The sequence below is a fragment of the Dryobates pubescens genome, chromosome Z (assembly GCF_014839835.1).
Source record: "Dryobates pubescens isolate bDryPub1 chromosome Z, bDryPub1.pri, whole genome shotgun sequence".
NCBI classification, from domain to species: domain Eukaryota; kingdom Metazoa; phylum Chordata; class Aves; order Piciformes; family Picidae; genus Dryobates; species Dryobates pubescens.
Window position 1 is genome coordinate 49,769,467 of NC_071657.1, and position 25,266 is coordinate 49,794,732.

Sequence of the window (25,266 nt, forward strand, 5' to 3'; positions counted from 1 at the left end):
TTCTTCTCAGGTGCTTGCAGAATGGATGACTAGCCACAGCCCTCAACAATATCAACAGGCACAAAAAGGTTAAAGCAAACTTTCTCAAACCAGGAAACGCTTTCTTCTAGTAACAGTATTTTGTAAAAACAAAGTAAGCCTGTTAAAGATGACAATGTACATACAAAAGCAAGACAGGACACGTCTTCTAGCATGTTGCCTCCTATAAAATGCTTCACTAGTGCCCTCTAAATTCCTCTGTATTTCAAGCTTTAAGTTACATTTTAAAAACAACTGCCAAGAAATTCTGGCTCAGTATCAAAGTACTACATTTGGATTCTTCTAATATGGGATGCCTCTTTCACTTTTACAGATATAGACTGTGCCCATAAAATACCAAGTTCAATGAAAATGAAAGGTAAGAAGCACAAAAATTAAATTAACTCTTATGCAGAGCATCCAGTACTGGAAGGTATCACTAAAATGCAGCAATAAAGTCTAAAATTTAAAATCACAATTGGATAAGAAGGATGAGAACATTCAAGAAGAAAGAAACCACACACAGGAAAAGTTTAGGATACTTTATATTCCAAGTGAAGACAGCTTAACAGAATCAATTATCATCACTTACAAAAGGAAAATTAACTTATAGAGGTACTTGCAAGATTCAGATTTAAGACTCAATAAGAACAGTGTCTTTGGAAAGGCCAAAGCTGGTAGTCAAGAAAATTTACCACAATATATATTTGTTAGAAGACATTTTATTGCCAACAATTACAAAATTGTTAGTCTCATCCCCTGAAGTCTCATTTTAAAAATAAAGCTATTCCTTCACCACTTTCAGAGACTTGTAAATACAACATTGTAAAAAGTCAAAACAAAACCAAACAAATAAAGAAAAGCAACAATAAATTAAGAAAACATGAAAAGAAGGAAAGCCCAGCCCACAAGGGGAAAATGCATTAGAAGTAACAGAAAAATTACCAAGTGGAACCAAAGTATCATTACATTTTCCTTCCAAGAGAATGTTGGAGGTTTCGCACACAGAACAAAATAGCAGCAAGGAAAAAGGGTAAGCACAAGTGCATTTGTGTCCTACTGGAACTTGTTTTTCTTAACCAAAACAGTAGCACTCATCGGAATCAATTTTGGGATGCTTATGAAGAGGTTGTGAGTCCTCCATAATAGAAGAATCACTGAACTGATCCATATCTGAAGGGGTTTGGTGACCCGGGACATCATCCACTAAGGTGTCCAGATAACTTCCTACAGAAATTCCATCTAGTACATCACTACAGTCTTGTAAACTGCTACAGCTGCCATGGAGGGAAGTCTCCTGACTTTCCAGCAAGCTGCACAGGCTACCACTCAAACTGCTGCCTCTGCTGGCAATGGCTTTCTCTTCAATCATCCACTTTATTGATTCAATACTTTCATTGATGACAAGTAGCTGGTGCATAAGCTTCACATCAGTCGCTCGGAGATTAACCTACAAGGCAAAATTAATTAAAAAAATAGAATTAATTTTCATCAAAATCAAACTCTAAATAGCACGGTGAAGGCAATGAATGGTTTAACCCCCACCCACCCCTCCCCCACCCCCTACCCACCCCCAAAACACAAAAAGTCCACCTTCTACATCCAGGACGAATGTATTTAAACTATCAGGTTTTTAAGAAAAATGTACAAGAATTGCTACACCAATACTCTGAATGAAGTTCAAGTGGGAACCTTGATTGGGCTACATATGACAGCACTTGTACATGTACTACTACAACGCTATTTAGATGAGAAACACAGATGCAAGTTCTGCTTTCCAACTTAGTTATTGTGGTTGATGGATACACACAGAATTGTTAATGGTAAACCACAGTGGAACACTACAGTGCTGCATTTCACAGATATATTTGCTAACTGACTTCAGGTTTTCCTTACCAGATTATCAGTTTTACTCAAATTTCTGCAATGAGATGACAAAAAGATGAGGCTTAAATGTTTTATATGTTGCTTCTTTTATCTGAAGCATTGTGTGACCTCCTAATCATCACATAAACCAAGTGAAAATAATGAAAAGGCAGCCTGACATGATTTCTGGGTTTGACCATAATGTTTAAGTGTGGAAGGCCAGAAGCTACTTACATCTATATTGTAGGAAGTTAATGATAGTTTCTGAACTAATCAACACTCCAGCCCTTACCAGCAGCACCTCAACACTGCTTAACATTTGACTGATGTCAACAGACACGCTTCCAATTTATGACTTCCACAGTAAGACCTCTAGATGAACTTCTGCCCTACTGCCAAGATAGGGCATGCATGCTTAAAACCACTGGAAAAATTACAGGTATTTCAGATTAATTTCTATAGATACCATGTCAAGCATGCAATTTGTGTCAGATTTCCTTATATGTTCTTAAATTCTTTAATTGTACTAATCAATCATACTACACGCAGATTTGTCACTGCTGTCATAAATGCACATGGAAAATACTTCTCCTTGTATATAATTTGAGTGAACTTCCCTACAAAAATGTGTCAGAATGTCTGATATACATTACAGGCTTTTCTCCCACAGAACACTAACATCTTTAATTTCAGGTTATTAATACAAAAAAGACAATACACTACATAAAAAACAGGAACATTTTCACTCAACTAAGATATAAGGAAAAAAACCCCAAGCAACATTTCTTATGCCAGAAAATAGACATTTTGTGCTTTCTCCAAGTTCACAATCATTACACAGAAATATAGCACCTGTATTGTTCATCCACAATGGGCTGGAATGGAATCACTACTCTCAGGAAGGGCAGAGACTATACCTTCATTTGCTAAGAGTATCATCTGGACATGGTCCTTTCCATCTTCTCAATATCCTAAATTACATTGACTGGTACAGTTATTCAAAAAGTTAATATATTTTTATTATGTTAGATGCTACAGAAGATTGTACTGTCTCTGTCTGGGATGCTTCACAGCCACCAGTATGGTGCTGTGCTCTGTTCTGTTGACATCACACAAGTGTTTCAGCTGTTACTGAACAATGATTGCATAGGAATGAGGCCTTTTTTGTTTTTGACTGTGCACCCTCAGAGAGTTGCCTGAGACTGGGAAATATATTTGGAGAGGGCAGACTTTGGACAGATGACTAGAACTGATAGAAGGGATATTCCCTGTCACATAATGTTGTGCTCAGCAACAAACCCCTTGGGTTTGGTCTTTCCTATGCAGCTGCAGCTTGGGAATTGGCTGGACACCAGTGGTGGGAGACTGGAGTGACTGACTACTTCCACAATCTCCAGCACTACTTCTGAATTCAATTTAACATCATAGGATTTAACATAGTTAACCCATTAGTGAGCAAAACATCTTTGCCATTCACAGTTTTAACAATACTGTTCATCTATTATTGTTACAGATGTGAGGTTCTGAAAACAGATTGATCATTTTTTAGCACTCCTGCTCAAGCCTGTTCCTCTCCTCTTACCCATAAATCACTGTAAACCATTTGCTCAGCACCTAGCCTGTCATGCAAGCAGTAAATTACCTGCCTTCTCAAAGCAACTACAGGCTTCAGCAACTTGCTAAATAGAAGCAAGCTTGGAGATAGCAAATTTCCCAATAGAATTAAGGAAATACTTAACAGAGCTAGAACCAATATGCCTCTAACAATAAAGTCCCTTTTAGATAAAGTAGTCATCTCATATATTTCAGCAGTTCATGGGAACAATGTTTTTGCAGTTGTACAGAACAGCCTTAATGGGAGTAATTATTGGCATTCTTGCATACTTGAGTCCTCCTCTAAGCTACCATGTCATTCCAAGTCTCCCATACCAAGAGTGTGCTTTCTCTGAAGTGAACATTAAAAAAGCAGTCCATGAAGTTTCATTTTTTTGAAATATGTTTTATTTCATCATCTGCTTGATAACACAAAAATGACCCTATAACATTTCTTGCCTCTTATCTGCTTTAGCCCAGGCCCAATCACATTAGTTCATACTCACTTATGTAGCTGCAACATATGTAACTGCTGGATTAAACAGATCATTTCCAAGACGCTTCAACTAAAGGGACTAAACACAGTAGTATCTATGTTTGAGAGCTCTATTCCTTATGCAGAGCACTAGATGTATCTCAGAAATAATATAAATGGATTGTATCATAGATAATACAGATATTTCAAAACAGTTTCTACAGCTTCTTTTTGAGTTAAAAGTCAAGCACAGAACCACCACAGCAAAGCTGTGTGCATGAGTATGTACCAGTCCTTAGCACAAACTTGTGGTATACAGACAGATTGTGATGAGAGCAAAAAAGAACTGCTTACAGTCTAGCTTTTACATCTTTTTTACCTACTTTGTACACTCATGTACAGAAGCCCAAAAAGGATTGTAAATTTTTAAACAGTCATGGCAAGAGAAAACAGTGAAATTAAAGTCATGGCATCTTTCAAGTAAGGCAGTTTGGGGGTGTAAGCGGACTGAACATATTAGCATTTAGATACAACCAGACCTCCAGTCTTAAACACTAGTCTGTGCCTCTCTCCCTCTCATATGGGTTATTCTAACAAGATATTTCTTCCATACGTAACTAGCTTTGTTTATGGTCTCCCCTAATAACATGTTCAACATTGTCATAATTTATTCAAGATACTTTATATACATACAAGTATATGGACATCGTTGTACATATGTATGTGTACTTGGATATATTACAATATTCATAGTATTGCAGTGTTTGTGGTGCTTTGTGTGGGTTTTGTTGGGTTTTTTTTTCCCCCTAAAGGAATTGACTATGTTATTGGTTTTAGAATTAAACTCTTAATGACCAGGGCTGTTAACAAAGACAACTACCTCTTCCTGGCACTCACCCAAAATAGTGCATTAGCTGTCCCTAGCTTGGTCACTTTGCTTTTGAATCAAAGTTGCACTTCCATTCACACTACAGGCAGAATGCACTTGTGTTTACCCACTGCGTCTTCTGTAGACAAAGGTTGCAGTTTCCTCCAAAAACAGTGGGCCCCATCCTCCTTCAAAACCAGCAAAGCTGAAAATTGTGCACAACATATCCTTTTAATATGTCAAAGCTGTCTGCAATTCTAGGTCCTTTCTGCAGATTACTTTCTTTGAGATTCCTGGGGCCCTGCTGCTTCTTTTGAGTACAGGAAGTCAGCAGGGATATTAAAGGTAACTGTAAAATGTGATCTGTGGAAAAGCTACTCCTAAGTTTATTTAAAAGATACTTGTTTCACTTTTTGCCCAACACCTTTAAGTTGTGTGCTGTAAAAGGAATCAAAATGAAAAAGCAAAATGCCTAGACTGAATTCTGAATTTGAATTAAGTCTTTGGCAGTACCTGTCAAAAAGCCAAGGAGCTTTTATGTGACAGAGCGTAAGAACACAAGTTTACTATCCTCAGCTGTAAGGAACCATCTGTTTCCATCCATTGTGGGAATGTTCCACATTCACTTAACTGCAAATTCAGCTAACTTGGATTAATTCAGGCGTTGCAACAATTCAAGCTAGCTGTCTCATTTCTTCAGTTTCTCCTTATGCATAAACAATGGAACTGGTGAACAAAGTCTGACAGAGGTGAGAATGCCAGTGAGCTGAGGTAGATGCTCCAGTGTTCATCATTATGCCATATGTGTTTGACTAATTTATCTCACACTGATTCAGGTAAATTAAATTTCAGTGACATATGTAGATCACTGGTAGGTACAGAAGAAATTCTGGTTGCTTGCTTTATGTCCTCTTTTGCAAAAGATATGTATACTTTTTTTGGTTTGGTTTTTTTTTTTTACTCCAAAATTGTTAAAATTCTTGTAACAGATTTTTAGGCAGAATTCATCAGAATCTGTGAAGTATCACCTATTTAGAAAGTGAGCTGTCATAAAGTCTTTAGTTTCTTTCTGTGCCCTTGATCTTAGTAGTTTAAAAACCATTTCTACCTTAGTCATGATCTTGTTTCAACCTGCTGCAGCTCCAGTGCAATTGTTCAACAAATGCCTACGTTAAATATTTCTACAGGTCTTTCTGTAAAATTTGGCAGCAACAGAACGTAGCTTTGTCAACAGTATTTTTTAACTAGGAAGGAAGAAGATAGACTGATGCAATGCCAGCCAGAAAGGATTCTGCTTTGTTAAGTATAGTTTACCAAACACCCATTAGCCAAAGCAAGGAAAAAGGCTGGTCAGATCTGAGCTACCACTAGAATAATCAGGAGGCACAGTAACATAATGAGGGTGAAAGTTAGCTCAGTAGATATTAAGAATAAATAATCTAATCAGCAGGTTTTAAGCAATTTCTTGTAAATCTATGAAAAAAAAATTATGCTAGTATGGTTATCATCTAGTAAAAGAAATTACAGTATTGGTGATTTACATTTCTCTTACAACATCATATTTTAATATGTTAATTTTATACATACTAAGTGATCCCCTTCAGACTTGACAGGAAAATACATGTCACCAAGCTGTGCCACTGTTTAATAACATTATCTCTGTAATAAACCCATTAGATCTCAAAGCCATTCTCCACGTCCCTAAAATGAGCATGATCCTTTTCTATGGAATACCTGTGGGGAGTCTGACATTCGTGCTAATATCTAGTAAAATGCTTATGATTTGGAAGAATCATTTGCTCAAAGGGACAGATTTGTATTTTTTTTTCAGATTTTAATACCTGCTAAGGAGGTATGGTCTTGACTATCAAACATGCTATACATCAGAGAGCAAGTATTTATTTAATTAGCTCCCGAATAAAACAAATGCTAGACCACTTCTTCAAATACAGAAGCACCACAGAATTCAGAGAAACATTCAGCCTCATAAGGATGAATGATATATAAAAGAAAGGTCCTGATTACTTTAAACTGTAGTTGAATGAACACGAAATGGAACAGTGAAGAAATGTAGAGCTTTGAGAAGCGCAAAAATCTTCTAAAACTACAGGAAATTTTTATTGAATGTTTCCAAACACTCCATACTGCTGTCATAAAAGTAGCATCTGACATTAGAAATGTATCCTACTATGACAGAGGTGAAACTGTTCAGAAAAATCTGTACTATGGACCCACACAGAAGATAATACTCAGGTCAATATGCAGCACTAGCAATCATCTGTGGGTGTCAGAAAATGTTAGAGAAAATGGATGAGCACAGCATGCTTTTAATGTGTTCTGGGCACTAGTCACAATAGGACACAATACAGTGTCTTCCCCACCAACATGAGACAACACTGGGTCTTCATAGTGTATCTAGATTCCCCTCCCCCCCCCCCCCACTGTATTTCACTCTGTGCCTGATGTATGCTTCTCTTAACCAAGACACACTCTTAAAAAGTACAGTGTAAAAAACAGAAAAAAAAATCTATTAATTTCTAAATTAGGTTTGGTTAATGAGCACTCCAGACCTGCTCATCCCTTTAAAACTAATTAAGTTGTAATACTGGCACTGTATACTCAAAAGCACAAGATTAAACTAGAAGTGGAACATCATAGGTTTTGCTTAAAGGTGTATCAAAAGTTTGAAAATGTTGCTTTTTCCAAGGCAAAAGTGATCCTCACCTCACTATTATTTTTTAAAAGGAAAAAAAAATCAAGAAAGAACCCAAACATACTGTTTCATTAACATGAACTGAAACATGACAATATTACTGGAGACAAACCTGAAATGCCTTGGAAGTAAAGTCTGCTTTTACAATACTACTACACATAAGATTAAAAATAAATAAAATAAATAAAATAAAATAAAATAAATAAGATCTTTGTTTTTACCTTCCCAGAATTCAAACTAGGATTCTGTTTGTAGCAATTCCATGGACCTGGAGATGGGGTAGGTCCAATAAAATGTTTATGTGTAATCTAACAATCAAATCTTTACTATTGGCAAACTCATGTCCATTTAATGAAGGTTTATCTGAATAAGAATAAAAAGGAACTTCAAGACAGGCTTGTAATTATAAGTGGTCACATGTCGTTCTTGAACTGCTTTAGTAAAGTTGGTGATATGCTGATCCCTCTTGATTTTTACCCTATGACAAAGTTATAAACATCACATTTCAGGGCTAAATCTTTTCAAATTTAATGAATAAAAATGAGTCAACATCTCATCAAATATGATTTGTTGTTTCTTTTCCTCAATTTTAATCTGTTTGCTAGTTGAAGTTGCAAGTAATCCAAATTCAGCCTTAAAAAACAAACAAACCAACCTAAAAACCAATCCCAAAAAACCTTCCTTCAGATCTCCCCATAGGTGTAATTGCCATCCTGCTAAAATATGGTTCATGCACAGAATTTGTGCCCATCAGACTGTAGTGTCTTATATAAATATAAGATATTTAGTATCTTTCAGATAAAATGAAGCTAATCTCAAGTCTTTCAACAAAAAACAGCCTTTCAAACTTCTTTATCTATATAAATAGCTACCAGATAGCAGCCAACTTCTATATCCAGGTTAAAATGATACAAGTAAATACAAAGCTAGAACCACTTTTAGCAGACAAAAATGCTGAATTTGACTGTAACAACTAGCCAAGGAGCGTGCTGCAAGCCATACTCGCTGCAGTTTTTAAGCCCTTTTGGCTTAAAAATTCCAAGAGTTTTTTTGGTTCCAGCAGAACGGCCTGTAGTATTCTGTTCTGAGAGGCACAAGGCATGATTAACCACATAATACAGTGAAAGTATATGTTAGAAATTGAACAGAAATCTTATGCCTATAGCAAAGGACATCTCATGAGAAGGTAAAAACAGTAATCAGTTAAGAACTACAAACTGCAGAGCAAAATCAGGCAGTCTATGTATCAGTCTTTTGGTATTACCTGATCCCTCCTCTGACTCAAAGTCATTATTCACACCATGTGGTACAGACTTCAGCTTATTCTATATCACTCACTCATGCCATACTGCTCTTCTTATAGTCTTAGCAAAGAATTCTACATAGCAGACTTTCAGGGCATTGTGGGTTGACCCCAGGCCAGCAACAGATACTAATCACAACCATCAATGCAGTTACCAGAGATAAGAGTGGAGCATGAAGGTAACAAGGTCATTAGTAACATTCCCATTTCTTCTGCTATTGAGAGAATAATACATACTAAGCTAGTTAGGGTGTAGAAATACGGTGCAATATTTGCACCAGATAAATATGGCCCTTGCCAATAACCAATCCTGACCTGGAAAATGAGAGAACTGGACAAGAAAATCTGTGAGAAAACTGAGATAGATTAAAGTATGTTTGCACTTGAAAAAGGTTGGTTAGGACTCTTCTGAAGTAATTTTGTTATTAAACTTTAACAGAATACAAATTAATAAAAATTGAGAAATTACAAAAGCTTAAACATCTTATTGTTGTGCTGCACTTCGTTTTCCATTGAAATGAGAGGACTGCTGCTCTACATTAGTAAATGCATAATCAGCTACATGAAGTGATGGTGACTGTGAACTACCTCATGGGCCTATGAGGAAATCAGCAACTGTGCCTCCACTCCATTGCTCCAGTCACAGCAACTAGCTCTGGGTGTTAGCAGACTACAAAAATACCACAGGCAACTTTTTGTTTTGGTATGCTAACAGTACTGATCCTCTCTTGACAAGAGACCTTCTCCTCTATTGTTGAAGAACTTAGTTTTCTTCTGCCAACCCTGTAACACCAGGAACCGGCCACCAAGCCAACACTTGAGACTAAAACTTGCCACAATTCTCTCACAACATATGGACAGCTCTTTAATGATTACAGTGGTTTAAATTACCTTGTGAAGGCAAAATGCACTTGCAGGAAAAAGCTTCTAAAAAATATCACTCATTCACTCTTCTCGTAACTGTATAGTTTTGAGAAGACTAGACAATAGCTTAAAGTCAGAGTTGACAAGGACACCTTGAATAACTTCTGGAAGTTGTGTTTTTGCATAGATCCAGTCAAATCATGTTAGTCAGAAAACCTTCCAGACCATGGAATGGAATCTTCAATACCAGACTACATAAAAACAATACAATGCCACTGTTTTATCATAACATTTTCTTTTATACACAGATTGTTTGGTTCTGTGCAACAAAGATATGTATTAGCAGTCTAACTTAGAGAACAAACTCAGGTTTGTGCTGTAGGTAGAACCACCCTTCTCCAGGCACCCATCCAAACATGTCCCAAGATGGGCACTAGACATTCATTTCCCTAGTTTCCTGAAGAGGTGACAAACCAGTGCAGATTCTCTTTTTGCTTAGCATCATGGGTTGAGTTGACCTGCTGATGCTATTCAATACCATTCTGCCTTTGTGTCAGCTTCAAAATAAAGTGCTGGCTGGAAGTGCTTCTTTGTCTACAGAGAGGCAGGTTTCATGTCCAAAGCAGCAATGCAGTCAAATAACTTGCCTTCTGGAAGACGCTTAGTCATGAATGAAGCTGGTATCTAACAACAGGGAACATAATTACAAATTAAGCTAGTAAGGTGTTCAGAAAATCTGCACCTCCCTGTGGTTGCACAGCAATTTAGCATAGCATTACAGGCACTAACTGCTTTAACCTCACCAGGGCCACACGGTGTTGTAAGGTGTTCATTCTACAGCACAGCAAATGAAACATTCAGGTAACTTCTAGCAGCTTAACTATTTTCTATTAATTAATATGCCATACCACTTCATTGACAGAGTATATTAAGAAATGCCAGGCTGGTGGAAGGGAGAAGGATTAGATTGCTGAGAGTGGAGTTGCATAACTCTGACAGTACTGCTGCTCTTCATGTTTATAGAAGCACTGGGAAACACTGCATATTGCAACAAAATAAACCAACTAACTTTAACACCTGTCACAGACTCTCTTGTGTCCTTTCCTTATCTCCTCTTAGAAACAAGGGAAACATCACTGGATCAACTTTGAGAGGAGATCCCTCAGACACCTTTTATTCCACATGCCGTCCACAGTTAGGCACTCAGGGGGACTCAGTGCTGGAACGTAACACAGGATGTTCAGAAAGGACCACGTGAATATGCTTCTAGATTTGAAAAAAAAACACTTGAGCTGTGCTGTTTATACCTTTCAAAATTGTTATACAAGATGGGCTGCAGGCTCTCTGGCTGTATTTTTAGTTATTCAAGTTTCATCCAGTTGGTTTTCATGAACGTTTCCAACAGTCAAGCATCTCTTGAAACATGCCTGGAAAGGTTATAAGAACGCCCTGAGAAAACTGTCTCAGGGTATACAGGGCTACTAGTCACTTTGGGCACAACCCAGCTCTCACTAGAGGCAATGACACACATGGAAAGACATCTATTGAAATCTGAGCTATAAACTACTAATGACAAAGAGCAAGAATGTTAAAAGCTATAAAAATGAAGGAAAATTATTTCTGTAAGTGTAGTTAAAATTTTTCTGCAAACCACATCCCTCAATACTGGTCATGTTACAAAACAGTCTAGACATGCTGCAGACACAATCCCTAGCAATGACTTAATTCAACAGAAGCTACTGTTTAGCTGTGAATTTAACACCTATTGATTTAAGTATTCTAGTCAGACACCTACCTACTACAGCAAAACAAATAGCACTATCTTATGGATTATAAATATAGCTGTTTCAATAGACACTTAAAAATATTGCCTATGTTTTACTCCCAGCAGAGCTACAGCTCAAAACCAGTGCATATTTGGCTTTTTAAACTCAGAAAGAAACTTATCCTTGGGGCAATGCTTTCTGCCTCACAATCAGCATTACTATAGTGAGAACCTGTACAGAAGGTTTTGTACACAAATCTGGTTTGTAGCATTCAGCCGACAAAGAGCCCCTCACAGTCACATCCTTAACAGCATATGTACAGGAATGTTTTATCTTCTACATTAAAGAATGTCATTATTTTAATTATGAATCTCCTCCTTGGCTTTTATTGCAGCCACATATTTTGGAACAAATATTTCAACCTCTTCCTCAAACCCTGTATCAGCCAGTCCTATCAAGTTCTCTCTCTAATCCTTGTCCAGCCCTTGAACAACTTATCCTATCTGACACAAAAAAGTTAAAACTTTTCTCAGGTGGTTGAAAAGATCAGGTTACAGGTCTTTTCACGTTATGGATTTAAAATTCTTAGTATTATGATTCCCTTTTGGCATTAACTGAAGTTCTCTAATGACATGTGAAAATCTTACAGACTTTGGGTTTTTTTTATGGGTTAGATTGTTTTATGTTTTTTATATTTCTGTGTTTGGCTTTTTATTTTAGTTTATTTTTATTTGTTTCCTGGGGTTTTGTTTGTTTGTTTAATTTGTTTGTTTGTTTGGACTCTGTATCCCATAGTAATATTCAGTAAACTAACTGGCACTGGTAATCTTGCTCTTGAAAATTGGTGTGTTGATGGACATCCTCACATTTAAGTCCAGATTTAAATATCTCCTGTCTCCTTCTTCAGCTACTTGTAACAGATGCAATTGACAGTTTCTTCAGCATTGTAAATAACTTTCGGATAAGCCAGCAAAAAAGCCTTTTTTTTTGGGCAGTTATTTTAGAGCAGTATTTTGTCAAACTGCTACTGAGTCATCACATCTCAAAGTCATCACTTTCCTAATTATCTTCTGTACAGAAGGCTTGCATTCACAAAAAACAGGCTAAAGTTTCAAGCAGTGACTGTTACATGTGTTTCAGTATTAATTTAAAAATATCTCTGCAAAAGATTACAGACGGTGTAGTGGACAGATCCTGGATCTGAGGTAGCCTTAACATTGCTATACAAATGGTTACACATTTCTCAAATTAAGAAATTAAATTACACACTGATGTCATCTTAGGCTCCAATTGCCCTGCCAGCTTCCATTCCACACCTGTAAGTGCGTGGTTGAAGCCAAAATCCCACACAGACAACAACCAACATGAAGGCAAAAAGTAACCCACCCCACCATAGATAAATGTTTACAACCAGCAGCTTTACTTATGAGAATGAGGGCTGGTAAATGAAGACTACAAGTCTGCCTTTGAAACAAAAAAGTGTTTTGGCTTTGAAGCTGCTTTTCAAACTCTGCCTCTTGTAACCTTTAACAAATGAACATGCATTCTTTACTATTAGAAGGGGAAAAAAGGTATCAAAGAGTAGAAACACACTTTTTACCCATTACCTCTGCTCAATGCATCACAGAATCACAGAATGGTAGGGGTTGGAAGGGACCCCTGTAGAGCAGGATCACATAGAGTAAATCACACAGGAACATGGTCAAGTGGGTTTTAAATGCTTCCAGAGATGGAGAGTCTAAAGCCTTTCTGGGCAGTGTGTTCCAGTTCATGTGTTGGTATTGGTGTTAGCATGCATTTGGTATCATGCACCAGATTTTTCCTGCTCACACACAAAAGGCACTTTTACATTACTGTTATCCATAAGTACTCACAAAAACTGAAGTAACCACACAAAATGATAACGATCAAAGGGCTAGAGAAGTTGTCTTATAAGGAAAGACTGAAGGGGTTTGGTATTTTCTTCCTGGAGAAGTGCCAAGGGAGATCTCATGATAGTATTCTGATACTTAAAGGTCAGCTACAAAGAGGACAGAGGCTCTTTCCTTCATGGAAGGCCACGTGGAGAAGACATAGGGCAACAGGTGCAAGTTGCACCAGAATAGGTTTTATCTTGATATAGGAATTTTTTTAATTTGCTTGGTTTTTTTGCTCTTGGGACAACCTCCTGAGAGACATGGTGGCTTCCTTATTGACGATGGAGGTTTTCAAGACACTACTGGACAAGATGCTCAATTATCTCACCTAGGATCCCTTTGTCATGAACGGTTGAACCAGATGATCTTGAGGTTCCTTCCAGCCTGGGCTACTCTATGAAAATCATGCTCTTCTGCTGATTTAATCAGAAAATTTGTAATATACTTGCTAAAAGCTACTGCCAGTCAGAGAGGTCTGTGCAGAAGGGATTTAGTCTTCATGTCAGTTGTCAGAGTTTGAAAAGCAACTTCAAAGCCAAAACACACCCTCTACCCTTGAAACAAATTAATCAGGAAAAACCATCAGGAAACCATAATAAATATTCTTTGAAACCATGGCTGGCAAAAGAACCACTGTACAGAGGCAGCATAACTGGAAGTCTCAAGTGAAGCATCTCTGACACTGCTGTAATGATCTACAATTGAGACACAAGTAGTTGTGATGCTGGTGAAGTATCAGCAATGTTTCACTGACTCTTGCTCAAGTAGCAACTAGCAATGCAAGGATGTAGTTCACCTGCCATTTCTGGGGACTTACCTTTTAGTGGCTGCCATAGCTGATAAAGAAAGGCCATCAGCACTGACTGAGCACAACATGTAAATTTCCAAATTCAAATCCTTTCTTCAGGCACTGAGTGAGATTTGCCAATCAAAAAGATAAGTTTAAATATGCATTAATTTAAACAACCTTGCTCACATCCTCCTTCCAAAGAGTCTGAAATGATAGAAAACTTGGCAAAGTTCTGGTACTGCCCTTTTATCCTCCTTTTTTTTTTTTTTTTTTTCCCTTTTTCCCTTCCTAGATTTGATCATTTTCTTATGGATCAATCTAAAAATCCCTTTTAACCCAAGTGCCCTGATATCACTGCCCAGTCTGCACTATACGCAAAAATTACAAACTCCTTTACCACATCATGAAAATCAGTGGGTATGAAGGAGAGAACTTTTTTGTGAGATCCAAGATTACTGGCTTTTTTGATGGATTTGAGATGGTCTCAGGGAAATAAGTACATTTTTTATTTCTGGATGCCTTGTTTCTAGTTCTTAGAAGAGCTTCACTTAAGGGATTCAATGAGTAACTGCTCACTATGAAACCAAGTTTAATCAAGCCCTCCTACACAGGCTTTGGGCCTAGTCACTGGTAATTTTATATTTAAGATTTTATCTTCAAATTCTAAGCAAAAATTCCAATTAAACTAATAGAAAAATAGCATGTGATACACAGCTTTGCACTGTTGTCTAGATAATGAACTCGATCTTGGCTTCAATTAAGTCAATTGAAGTTATCACACAAAACAGTGATGTAGTAGCCTGCACCTACAGCACATATTAAAGAAATGTTTCAAGTCATGGTTGGACATTTTAAAAAAGGTCCTTGAAAGAAGCTGACAAATACAATCTCCACACAAATGTGAATTTAAAAAATCTAAGCAAAACTGAAGTTGTTCAAACTCTTATAAGCTGGTAGAAGAGTTACAGCAGAAGCTCTGATGTCCAAGAGGGACCTTTATTTACACAATAACACTGTGTCAGAAGAGAAAAAGGGGGGGGGGGGGGGGGGGGGGGGAACGAGTGGAAAAAAAAAAGAGGGAAAAAAAAAGGAAAAAGAGAAGGGCTGGCAGCATAATGATCATGTTTGCTTTAATTTCAATCAGTAAAAATTACTTTCAGTTCTGCTTTACTATGTCAGGGCTCTTCGTTAGTTAGCCTTTTAAAAATAGTTCCACTAAACTAGAACTAGGAGAGCAAAAGGGTAGAAAATTCACAGTGAGAAAGCATAGGGAAACTCCTCTGTCTCTAACAGCTTTAGCCAAGATATGACATGCTCAGCTTCTTGGCAATAGGATTGTTACAATTTCTCCCTTTTCCCCTAAAAACCACTGCGCTCAGAACACCCAGTCTTGCAGAAATAATATTTGATCCTCAGAAGTGTTCACAGGAAGGGATCTCATCTAACAGTCCCAGCACTACCATTTACCCCTCATTTCCAAGACACAGTTCACTTTTTTTGGCCTGAAATACTTTTATGCAAAGCATTCTATTTTTATTATTGCATGTAATGCAGTCTACGCTCAAATGTTTAACTTTCTTTAGGTTTCAAAAATGCAGTAAGGAGTTGAGCTGGGACTTTTTGAATGAAAAGGTAAAATAACAAGAGAGTCTTTTTCTTCAGGTATAAAGGATAATTACAGGGCAGAAGGGCTCTACAGAGGGACCTTGACCAACTGGACAGATGGGTGGAGTCCAACGGGATGGCATTTAACAAGTCCAAGCACCGGGTGCTGCACTTTGGCCACGGTAACCCCATGCAGAGCTACAGGCTGGGGTCAGAGTGGCTGGAGAGCTGCCAAACAGAGATGGACCTGGGGATGCTCATTGACAGCTGCCTAAACATGAGCCAGCAGTGTGCCCAGGTGGCCAAGAAGGCCAACGGCATCCGGGCCTGCATTAGGAATAGTGTGGCCAGCAGGAGCAGGGAATTCATTGTGCCCCTGTACTCTGCATTGGTTAGGCCACACCTTGAGTCCTGTGTCCAGTTCTGGGCCCCTTAGTTTAGGAAGGATATCAAGACACTTGAACATGTCCAGAGAAGGGCAACAAGGCTGGTGAGAGGCCTTGAGCACAAGCTCCATGAGGAGAGGCCGAGTGAGCTAGGATTGTTTAGCCTGGAGAAGAGGAGACTCAGGGGAGACCTCATTGCTCTCTACAACTAACTGAAAGGTGGTTGTAGGCAGGAAGGGGTTGGTCTCTTCTCCCAGGCAACCAGAACAAGGGGACACAGTCTCAAGCTGCGCCAGGGGAGGTTTCGACTCGAGGTGAGGAGAAAGTTCTTCATGGAGAGAGTCATTACTCATTGGAATGTGCTGCCCAGGGAGGTGGTGGAGTCACCATCCCTGGAGGTGTTCAAGAGGGGACTGGATGTGGCACTTGGTGCCATCGTCTAGTCATGAGGTCTGTGGTGAGAGGTTGGACTTGATGATTTTGAGGTCTCTTCCAACCTTAGTGATACTGTGATAATTCCCCTTTGATTAATCTGAGAACTTGTAAAGAAGTGAGACTTCTGAAGAAGTGTCATTTTGGGCTGCAGAACAAACCTCACTGATAGAATAGGAATACAATAAAATAGGTTGGAAAGGACCTTTGAGATCAAGCCCAACCTATCATCCAGCACTATCTAATCAACTAAAGCATGTCACTAAGTGCCGCATCCATTCTCTTCCTAAACACCTCCAGTGATGGTGACTCTAACACCTCCCTGGGCAGACCATTCCAATGGCCAATCACTCTTTCTGTGAAGAACTTCTTCCTAACATCCAGCCTAAACCTCCCCCGGCACAGCTTGAGACTCTGTCCTCTTGTTCTGGTGCTGGTTGCCTGGGAAAAGAGGCCAGCCCCCAGCTGGCTACAGCCTCCCTTCAGGTAGTTGTAGAGAGCAATAAGGTCTCCTCTGAGCCTCCTCTTCTCCAGGCTAAGCAATCCCAACTCCCTCAGCCTCTCCTCATAGGGCTCGTGTTCCAAACCCTTCACCAACTTTGTTGCCCTTCTCTGGACTCATTCCAGCAAGTCAACATCCTTCCTAAACTGAGGGGCCCAGAACTGGACACAGGACTCAAGGTGTGGCCTAACCAGTGCTGCGTACAGGCACAGAATAACCTCCTTGCTCCTGCTGGCCACTCTATTCCTGATACAGGCCAGGATGCCACTGGCCTTCTTGGCCACTTGGGCATACTGCTGGCTCATGTTCTGCCTACTATCAACCAGTGCCCCTAGGTCCCTTGCTACCTGGCTGCTCTCCAGCCACTCTGACCCCAGCCTGTAGCTCTGCATGGGGTTGCTGTGGCCAATGTGTAGAACCCGGCACTTAGATGTGTTAAATCTCATGCCATTGGACTCTGCTCATCTGTCCAGCCTGGCAAGGTCCCTCTGCAGAACTCTCCTATCCTCTAACAGATTGACTCCTGCCCCCAGCTTGGTGTCATCTGCAAATATACTGATGATGGACTCAATCCCCTCATCCAGATCATCAATGAATTAAAGAGCATGGGGCCCAGCACTGATCCCTGGGGCACACCACTAGTGCCTGGCCGCCAGCTGGATGTGGCACCATTCACCACCACTCTCTGGGTTCAGCCCTCCAGCCAGTTCCTAACCCAGCACAGAGTGTTGCCGTCCAAGCCACGAGCTGACAGCTTGGCCAGCAGTTTGCTATGGGAAACAGTGTCAAAGTCCTTGCTGAAGTCCCGGTAAACTACATCCACACCCTTCCTCACATCCACCAGGAAGGTCACCTGATCATAGGAGGAGATCAGGTTGGTCGGGCAGGACCGGCACTTCCAGTATCCATGCTGGCTGGGCCTGATCCCTTGGCCATCCAGGAAGTGCTGTGTGATTGCACTCAAGATGACCTCTTCCATAATCTTGCCTGACACTGAGGTCAGGCTGACAGGCTTAGAATTCCCTGGTTCCTCCTTCCAGCCCTTCTTGGGGATGGGCATCACATTGGCCAGCTTCCAGTCTTCTGGGACCTCTCCAATGAGTCAGGACTGTTAAAAAATGATGGAGAGTGGCTTGGCCACTCCATCCCTAGGATGGATCCATCCAGTCCCATGGACTTATGGGGAACCAAAGTGGCTGAGCAGGTCTCTAACTGCTTCCTCCTGGATTACAGGGGAACTATACTGCTCCCTGACTCCATCTGCCACCTCAGGAGGCCAGTTGTCCAGAAGAAAACTATCCTGCTATTAAAAACTGAGGCAAAGAAGGTGTTAAATACCTCTGCCTTTTCCTCATCTTTAGTTACAATACTCCCCTCCATGTCCACTACGGAGTGGAGGTTGTCTTTGCCCCTTCTTTTGCCATCAGTACATTTATAAAAGTATTTTTTGTTGTTCTTCACTTCAGTGGCCAGTCTAAGCTCTAAATGGGCTTTTGCCTCTCTAATTTTTTACCTACATGACTTAGCAACATCCTTAAACATTTCATGGGTAACCTCTCCTTTCTTCCAAAGATGATACACCCTCTTTTTTCCCCCCTTAATTCATTCAGAAGCTCATTACCCATCCAGGCTGGCCGTCTGCCCCAGCAGCTCATCTTCTGGCACATTGGCACAGCTGTTCCTGCACCTTGAAGAATTCTTTCTTGAAGTAGGTCCAGCCCTCCTGGACCCCTTTGTTTTTAAGGGCTATTTCCTAAGGTACCTTCTGAATTAGTTCAGGTTCCTTAATGAAGTCTGAATCTCTGGAAGTCCAGATTGGAGGACTTCTTCCTGCCCCTCTTAGCTTGACTGCCAATTATCTCATGGTCACTGGACCCCAGACAGCCTCCAACTACCACATCTCCCACCAGCCCTTCTCTATTTGTAAAAAGAGGGTCAAGCAAAGCCTTACCCCTGGTAGGTTCATTCAGTAGCTGTGACAAGAAGCTATTATCCATGCACTATAAGAACCTTCTAGACTGCCTCCTCTCTGCTCTTTTAAGTTCCCATCAGATATGGATGACTTTACCCTGCCTGATAAGGACAAGGTTTGGTGATCTTGAGAGAGCCTCCAGCTGTCTATAAAATAATTCATCAACCTTTTCATCCTGACTGGGTGGCCTATTAGAGACTCCAACCAGGATGTCAGCCTTGTTGGCCTTCCCACTAATCTTCACCCACAGGCACTCAACGTGATCATCCTTAATCTCTAGTTCCATGGCATCTAGAGCTCCCTTGATGTACAGGGCCACGCCTCCATCCCTTCTCCCTTGCCTGTTTCTCCTGAAGAGCCTGTAGCCATCAACTACATTGCTCCAGTCATGTGAGTCATCCCATCATGTTTCTGTGATGGCAACTACATCATAACTTTCCTGTGTAACAAGGTTTCCAGCTCCTCTTGTTTGTTACCCATACTGCCTGCACTAGTGTACATGCACTTCAGCTGGGCTGCTGGTTTCACCCGACTCCAGCTTATCACCCTCAGACTCTTTTCTGGGAGGGACTGGTTTCAGCCCCTTCCCCCTTATTGTCATGTGTAGCTGTTGATGTTTTATGTATTAAATGGTGACCTCAGGAGCATGACATACTAAAAAATAGGGCTGAAGCCATAATTAGTTACTATTAATCTTTTAATGGAAGATTCCATGTAACATACCACTGGAAGAAAATGGTACGTGGTCACAAACATCATGACACATTTCATTCTGAATCAAGGGCACATGGGTGGGTATTCAGAACATCCCAGGCTGAGCCAAGCACAGTGTTTTGACCTATGCTAGCAATAACATCTAGTTTATCCTGTTACTTACTGGCTTTATGCCGTAAGGGTTTTCAGGATCCAACAGCCTCCATCATGGCCTTGGTGGGGAAAACGGAAAACAAAGAAGGGAAAGGAGATCCGGCCAAACAGGTCCATATTTTTGGGAAGCTCCTCTGTGGTGCTTTTCATGTGATTTTGATGACTCCCAGAAAAATCAAGTTTGAGGGGAAAACAACCATCACTGGCAATAGCAAAAGGATCAGAAGAAGAAAGTGTCAACGGTTTTAGCCAGGAGATGTACAACTGTCATACACCCACACCACCATCCTGTCAGGTGCTTTAACTCAAAAGCCAAACCCAGCATTTCCAAGTCAAATATTACCAGAATAATATACTTAGTGCTTAGCATTCCTTTGCAGCAGATGACACAGAAGTAATCACTTCTATCATTTCATTCATACTATTCTACCCCAAAGCAACTCAGTGAGAGTTCTCAAAGCTTCCTCCATCTCTAAAACTTCTACCATTTCTCTCTTCCTGAGAAGTATCCAGTCCAACAGACACTGCTACTTTGTTCAGAAGCAAGATAAGTAGTAGCATATTATATAAAAGACAGGTGGAAGAAAAATTTCTTTTGAATGATAGGAGATGGCCCTCCAGTTTTGAATAAGCAAAAACATCCACCTACTTCCACTCCTGTATATTTTAATTTACTCTCATTATTGCAAGGATCACATACTGCCTGAGCTAAGGTTCTGTGTCTACTCTCAAGTGTTGCAAACAGTTCGGCACATGCTTCCCTTGTTCTTCACTGTCAAAGGCAAACCACAGACTACCAGGGGAACACGAAGGCATTTTGTAGTACCTATGAGCTGTAAAGAAAACATAGTTAACAGCAAAATACATCCTTAGCAAAGTAAAAAGCTTTGAGACCACCATGATTTGAACAACCAAATATATATTAAGACCCTATCTCTAAGATAACTTTGATTGTCACATTTAGTCAGATTTAGAAATTTGTCAGCACATGCACAGGCATTGGGAAAGGACAGAAGTTCAGCTACGTAATTGCACAATTTGTACAAAGACAAGTTTTTTTAAAAATAAATAAATAATGAAACTAAACAGAAAATAGCCACATGTCCAAAAAGAGCTTAATACAAATGAGAAAAAAAAATACAATGAAACAGTACTGCTTATCATCTAAGATCAAGATGTCACCATAGTAACCAGTACCAAGTTTTTCACCTTACTAGAAGGGAATGAATAACTTTTCTAAATGCTTACAAAAAGCTTGTCTCAAGCTCAAGCAAGCAAAACAATCAGATTTGCCTATCCAAAGTTCAGTTAGTGTGTTGCAGAAGCTGTCATCACAGTGTAACTAGAAAGATAGCTTGATGGATGACACCTGGTTTTCTAAACGTCTAATCTTTTCCAATTTTCACACCTGTTTACTACTGCAGCAGCTGCAAACTGCTTTCCTACATGTTTAAGGCTTCTTAGGCCTTGCAGGAAAGGGAAAGAACAGCATGTTACAAAGACATGTGAAATAAGAAGCCATATAAAAGTTTTAGCTTTGTTTTAGCAATGAAAAGCAGAAAAAAAAAAAAAAGGACCATAGGAATAAACAGTGTGATTTTTACTTGATACTGTTCTTAAATTGATCATATCTGTGTGATGTCACAAAGAAAACTGCAGAGGGGAAGTGACATATTAATAACTTGAAACCTTACCGGAAAAATTTTAATCGCTAAAAAGAGTAGAAGAAAACACCAGGAAGGGATTTCGCTTTCCTGCTCTGCATTACAGAAGACAGCTGAGAGTGTGAAAATAACATAGAATACCAATGTTTCACCCTCTACAAGTAGCTGATTTTACACAGTGGTTTAATGGGCATACACAGACTAAAAGTCAAACAGGCTGAGCAGTGTAAAAGTAGTCCTCTTACCTAGCATGTGCAATTAGTTCAGATATGAAAGGTAGTCATAAAATTGACAAATAACGTAAGACAAGGATAGTAGGCCTAAAACATGTTCATATTGAGGGCAAGGAAGAAAAAGAAGGAAACTGGATAGTAGAATGAAGAAGAGGAAAACTGAAGACTATGACATGAAACTTGCTCCTGTAAAGTAGACGAAGAAATGAGCTTGAAAACAAGGTACTAAGCGCAAATCACTCTTTCCACCTCCCCATTAATATGCCTAACAGTCATGGCATATATAGATATTGATGCCAAGAACTCTTGTTTTGTTTCCTCTGTAGTCAAACATCTTTAACAGTTGTTTATTATATACTACCTGCAAATCACCCTTATGCAAGCTTAATATTAAATACAATGTCAACTTGGAACCTCAGAATTAAAACTGAAATTCTCAGTGATCATAACAGACAGTTTGGTAAGTGAAGATCTCTTGAACCATCTGAAGCTACAGAAAACAAGTGTGCTTTATAAATTACTTCTTCAGTTTCTTTTGACTATTAACATTCACAATATCCATTCTTTATTTCCCTTTTCCACTACCATGCTTATTCTTAAAAAACTTAAAACATGTTCACCTTTGTTTATATAGTTGTAAAGTTGTGCAGAGATTGATGGCATGGCATTATATTTGTTCACAAAGGATGAGATTGCTTTGTTTGCTGTAAATGGTTGAGTTCCAACATAGTTGCATAAAGTCACCCCAACATGCTTCCAGCAAAATCCTTATATTCCAGTAAGATCAAATTCCATATACTTTTCAAATAAGCTTAGTGACAAGACCAGCAGAAAGAACTGCTACCAAGAAAGGGTCTTTTGGGACCTTACATAACAATTACACCCTAGTACAAATGGAAGCCAAGTATGCTTGCACATCTGATACTGCGCATCAGTTGTAGCATATCTGCTCAGTGTTCACTAGCTGCTTGTTCACTTGCTTCTGAAGACTGCCTTTTTATGTTTGCCTTAAAAATAAAAAAGCAAAGCCAGTTTTACAGCATAATCAGAAAAACAAATTTATTGAAATGATGATATACAAAGCAGGGCAAGCACCTGCAAGAAAGCAGCAAACAAATTAGAATTCTTAACTAAATACAGCATATTTCCATTGTGGACCACTGCCAATAAAAAACCCTCTCAGCCAAATTATAAATAGCTGTTTGTTCGAGACTTAGAGTGCATCTTCTGCACAGTCTCTGAAGATCAGTGTCCAGAAATGCAGTTATTAAATACGGGGCCAAATTTTCAGCCCAAAAACATACACTGTCTCTTTGCTGGATACATCATCAGGAAACACGTACAATGCAGAAAAATACACTTACAACAGAGAGAGATGAGTGCACCTTTTTGTTTATTGATACACCATCTTTCAGTACTTTTAACGAGCTGACAACGAAACTTCGGCCAACAGCGAGTCACTAGCGAAGTGCTACTCTGTGAGAAAACGAGCCGGCCAGTTACACGTCTGCCACGCCATTCAGCTGAGGAGCCTTCTCCTCCTCCTCACCTGGGCAACAGCTGAGGAGGCACCACGGCAGCTGCTTCCAGGAGCGGCCGGCACGGCCTGCCAGCAGTGCGGCCTGCCCAGCGCCGCCTGCCCACGGCGGCAGGCTCAAAGCTGTCGCCGGCAGACCCTATGGGGAGCGCTGCCCACTGAGGGCCGGTGCTGTCAAGAGAGGCGGCGCTGCAACAGAAGCTACAAATGTCCTACGAGTTCAACAGGGTCCCCTCAGCCGGCGTCCGGCTACTCACCATCTCCTGCTTCAGGAGGTGAAGTTTCGTCTCCAGCCTGGCCGGGTCGGCGGTGCGAAAGCGCCGGGGGCCGGGGGCCGCAGCAGGACCGCGAACAGACGCAGCAACAGCAGGGTGCTCCGAGATCTCCTCCCCGCGCAACGGTCGCGCCAGGCTCTCGGGCACCTTGCGCCCCAGCTTTTGCTCCACGTCACGGAAGTCTGGCGGGGCGCCGGAGTCCATGGCTTTCCCTGGAGGGGCCTGCGTGCGGCGGCGGCGCTGGCACTACCCACGGCCGCCCGGCCGCTGCTCGGGCGCGAAGGCGCGATAATCTGCAACAGCACCGAGGTTGGCGGCCGAGCCGCGCAGGTAACCCGCTGCAGACATGGGGATTTCCACGGCGAACCAGCCCCGCTTCCTTCCTCGGCCCTCCTTTGCCACCGGGGTGGAAAGACAAAAGTAGGCAGGCAGGAGCAACGGAAAAAACAACCCCCTAAGCCAAGACAGGGCGTGCCGGGGCCCTGCTTTGGCAGCGGGACCGCAACGAGCCCCGACAACAGCTGCCTGTCTGGGACACCAGCATTCGAGTCTCGGCGTGGCTCGGCTGCAACTTTAAAGCCCGCTGGCAGGTGGAAGAGGCGCGGCGTGGCCCTCCTACCGTAATGCCTGGAGAAGAGCCGCGGCACGGCGAGGGCAGCGGGGCGCCCTCTTATAGCGAAGAGCACGCCCTCCAGCCGAGAGCGCCCGGTATGGCTCGGGGGAAAGGGAGGGGGGAGAGAGGTGAGAAAAAAAAATACAGGCAAGAAAAAGTGAGAAGAGAAAATAAATGAAAATAAATTGTTCTGAAGACCTCTATAACCCCAGCTTACTTTCTAAGAGGAATGGAAGTATATGACGTTTGTTAATGTTATTTCAAATCATCAGTTTTTTTATTGTGGGTAGGCTGTTCCCCACCTCCCAACCCCCATTATTTTTTCTTATCATTGTATCCCTTTCCCCCTCTTTAAATTGCTGAGTGAGCCAGTTGCTGTAACTCTTGACAATGAGGCCCGTGCTGGCTGTGTAGATAGCAGTTCTGAAAGCATCCTGTTGTCTTATGGCCCAGGGTGTTAACTGCAAACACCTGTGAAACTTGGGGTATAAAGAGTCCCATCACAGAAGCTGCAGACAGTACATGTCAGAGAGGTTGAGAGAGTGAAGACAGCTGCTCTGTTCTGAATGCCAGGCCCTCTACAGCAACTTAAATCACAAAAAGTAGTGTGGTGAGCTTGGGAAAACAAAACACCGACACAGCAAACAGGATGTTCTCTGCAAAATTTTTTCATCAGTACTTTGAAATCTAAGCATTATTGTTCAGAGAACTTTGCCAAGTTTTAGTTCAGTGAAGCAGAAATGCCACAAATGTGTGATAATCTTAAGAGTTTTACTGATTTTAGACCAGGACCTTTATTGTGTCAATATAATCGAGCTCCCTGCAATTTTATGCTGGACACACACAAAAGGACATTTATATCTCTCACATTTGCCAGGACTGTTAGTGCAGATGATAAAACCCTTATGAATATTCTTGTCAGAAAAGAAAGCCAAAAGCAGTCACATACGCAAAATCAGAATCCTCCTTCTTATTGCCACCACTACCAAATATGTCCTATACAATACA

The 25,266-nt window shown here is 40.6% G+C and overlaps 1 protein-coding gene across 1 annotated transcript; it reads right to left on the bottom strand.

The window, feature by feature from the left end:
- Nucleotides 1-502: 502 nt before the first annotated feature.
- Nucleotides 503-24,014, bottom strand: LURAP1L (leucine rich adaptor protein 1 like). The gene is made up of 2 exons (XM_054178564.1): nucleotides 23,628-24,014; nucleotides 503-1,468 (listed from the first exon to the last, which is right to left on the bottom strand). Exons 1-2 carry the CDS (start codon nucleotides 23,847-23,849, stop codon nucleotides 1,094-1,096), a joined length of 597 nt encoding a protein of 198 aa, XP_054034539.1. The 5' UTR covers nucleotides 23,850-24,014; the 3' UTR covers nucleotides 503-1,093.
- Between the last annotated feature and the right edge of the window lie 1,252 nt (nucleotides 24,015-25,266).

What these genes read in the sequence shown, in the direction of transcription:
- LURAP1L (XM_054178564.1), bottom strand. Translation starts at nt 23,849, where the DNA reads ATGGACTCCGGCGCCCCGCCAGACTTCCGTGACGTGGAGCAAAAGCTG. An exon ending in ACCTCCTGAAGCAGGAGATG is followed by an intron (nt 1,469 to 23,627) that starts GTGAGTAGCCGG and finishes TTTGCCTTGTAG; the next exon opens with GTTAATCTCCGAGCGACTGA.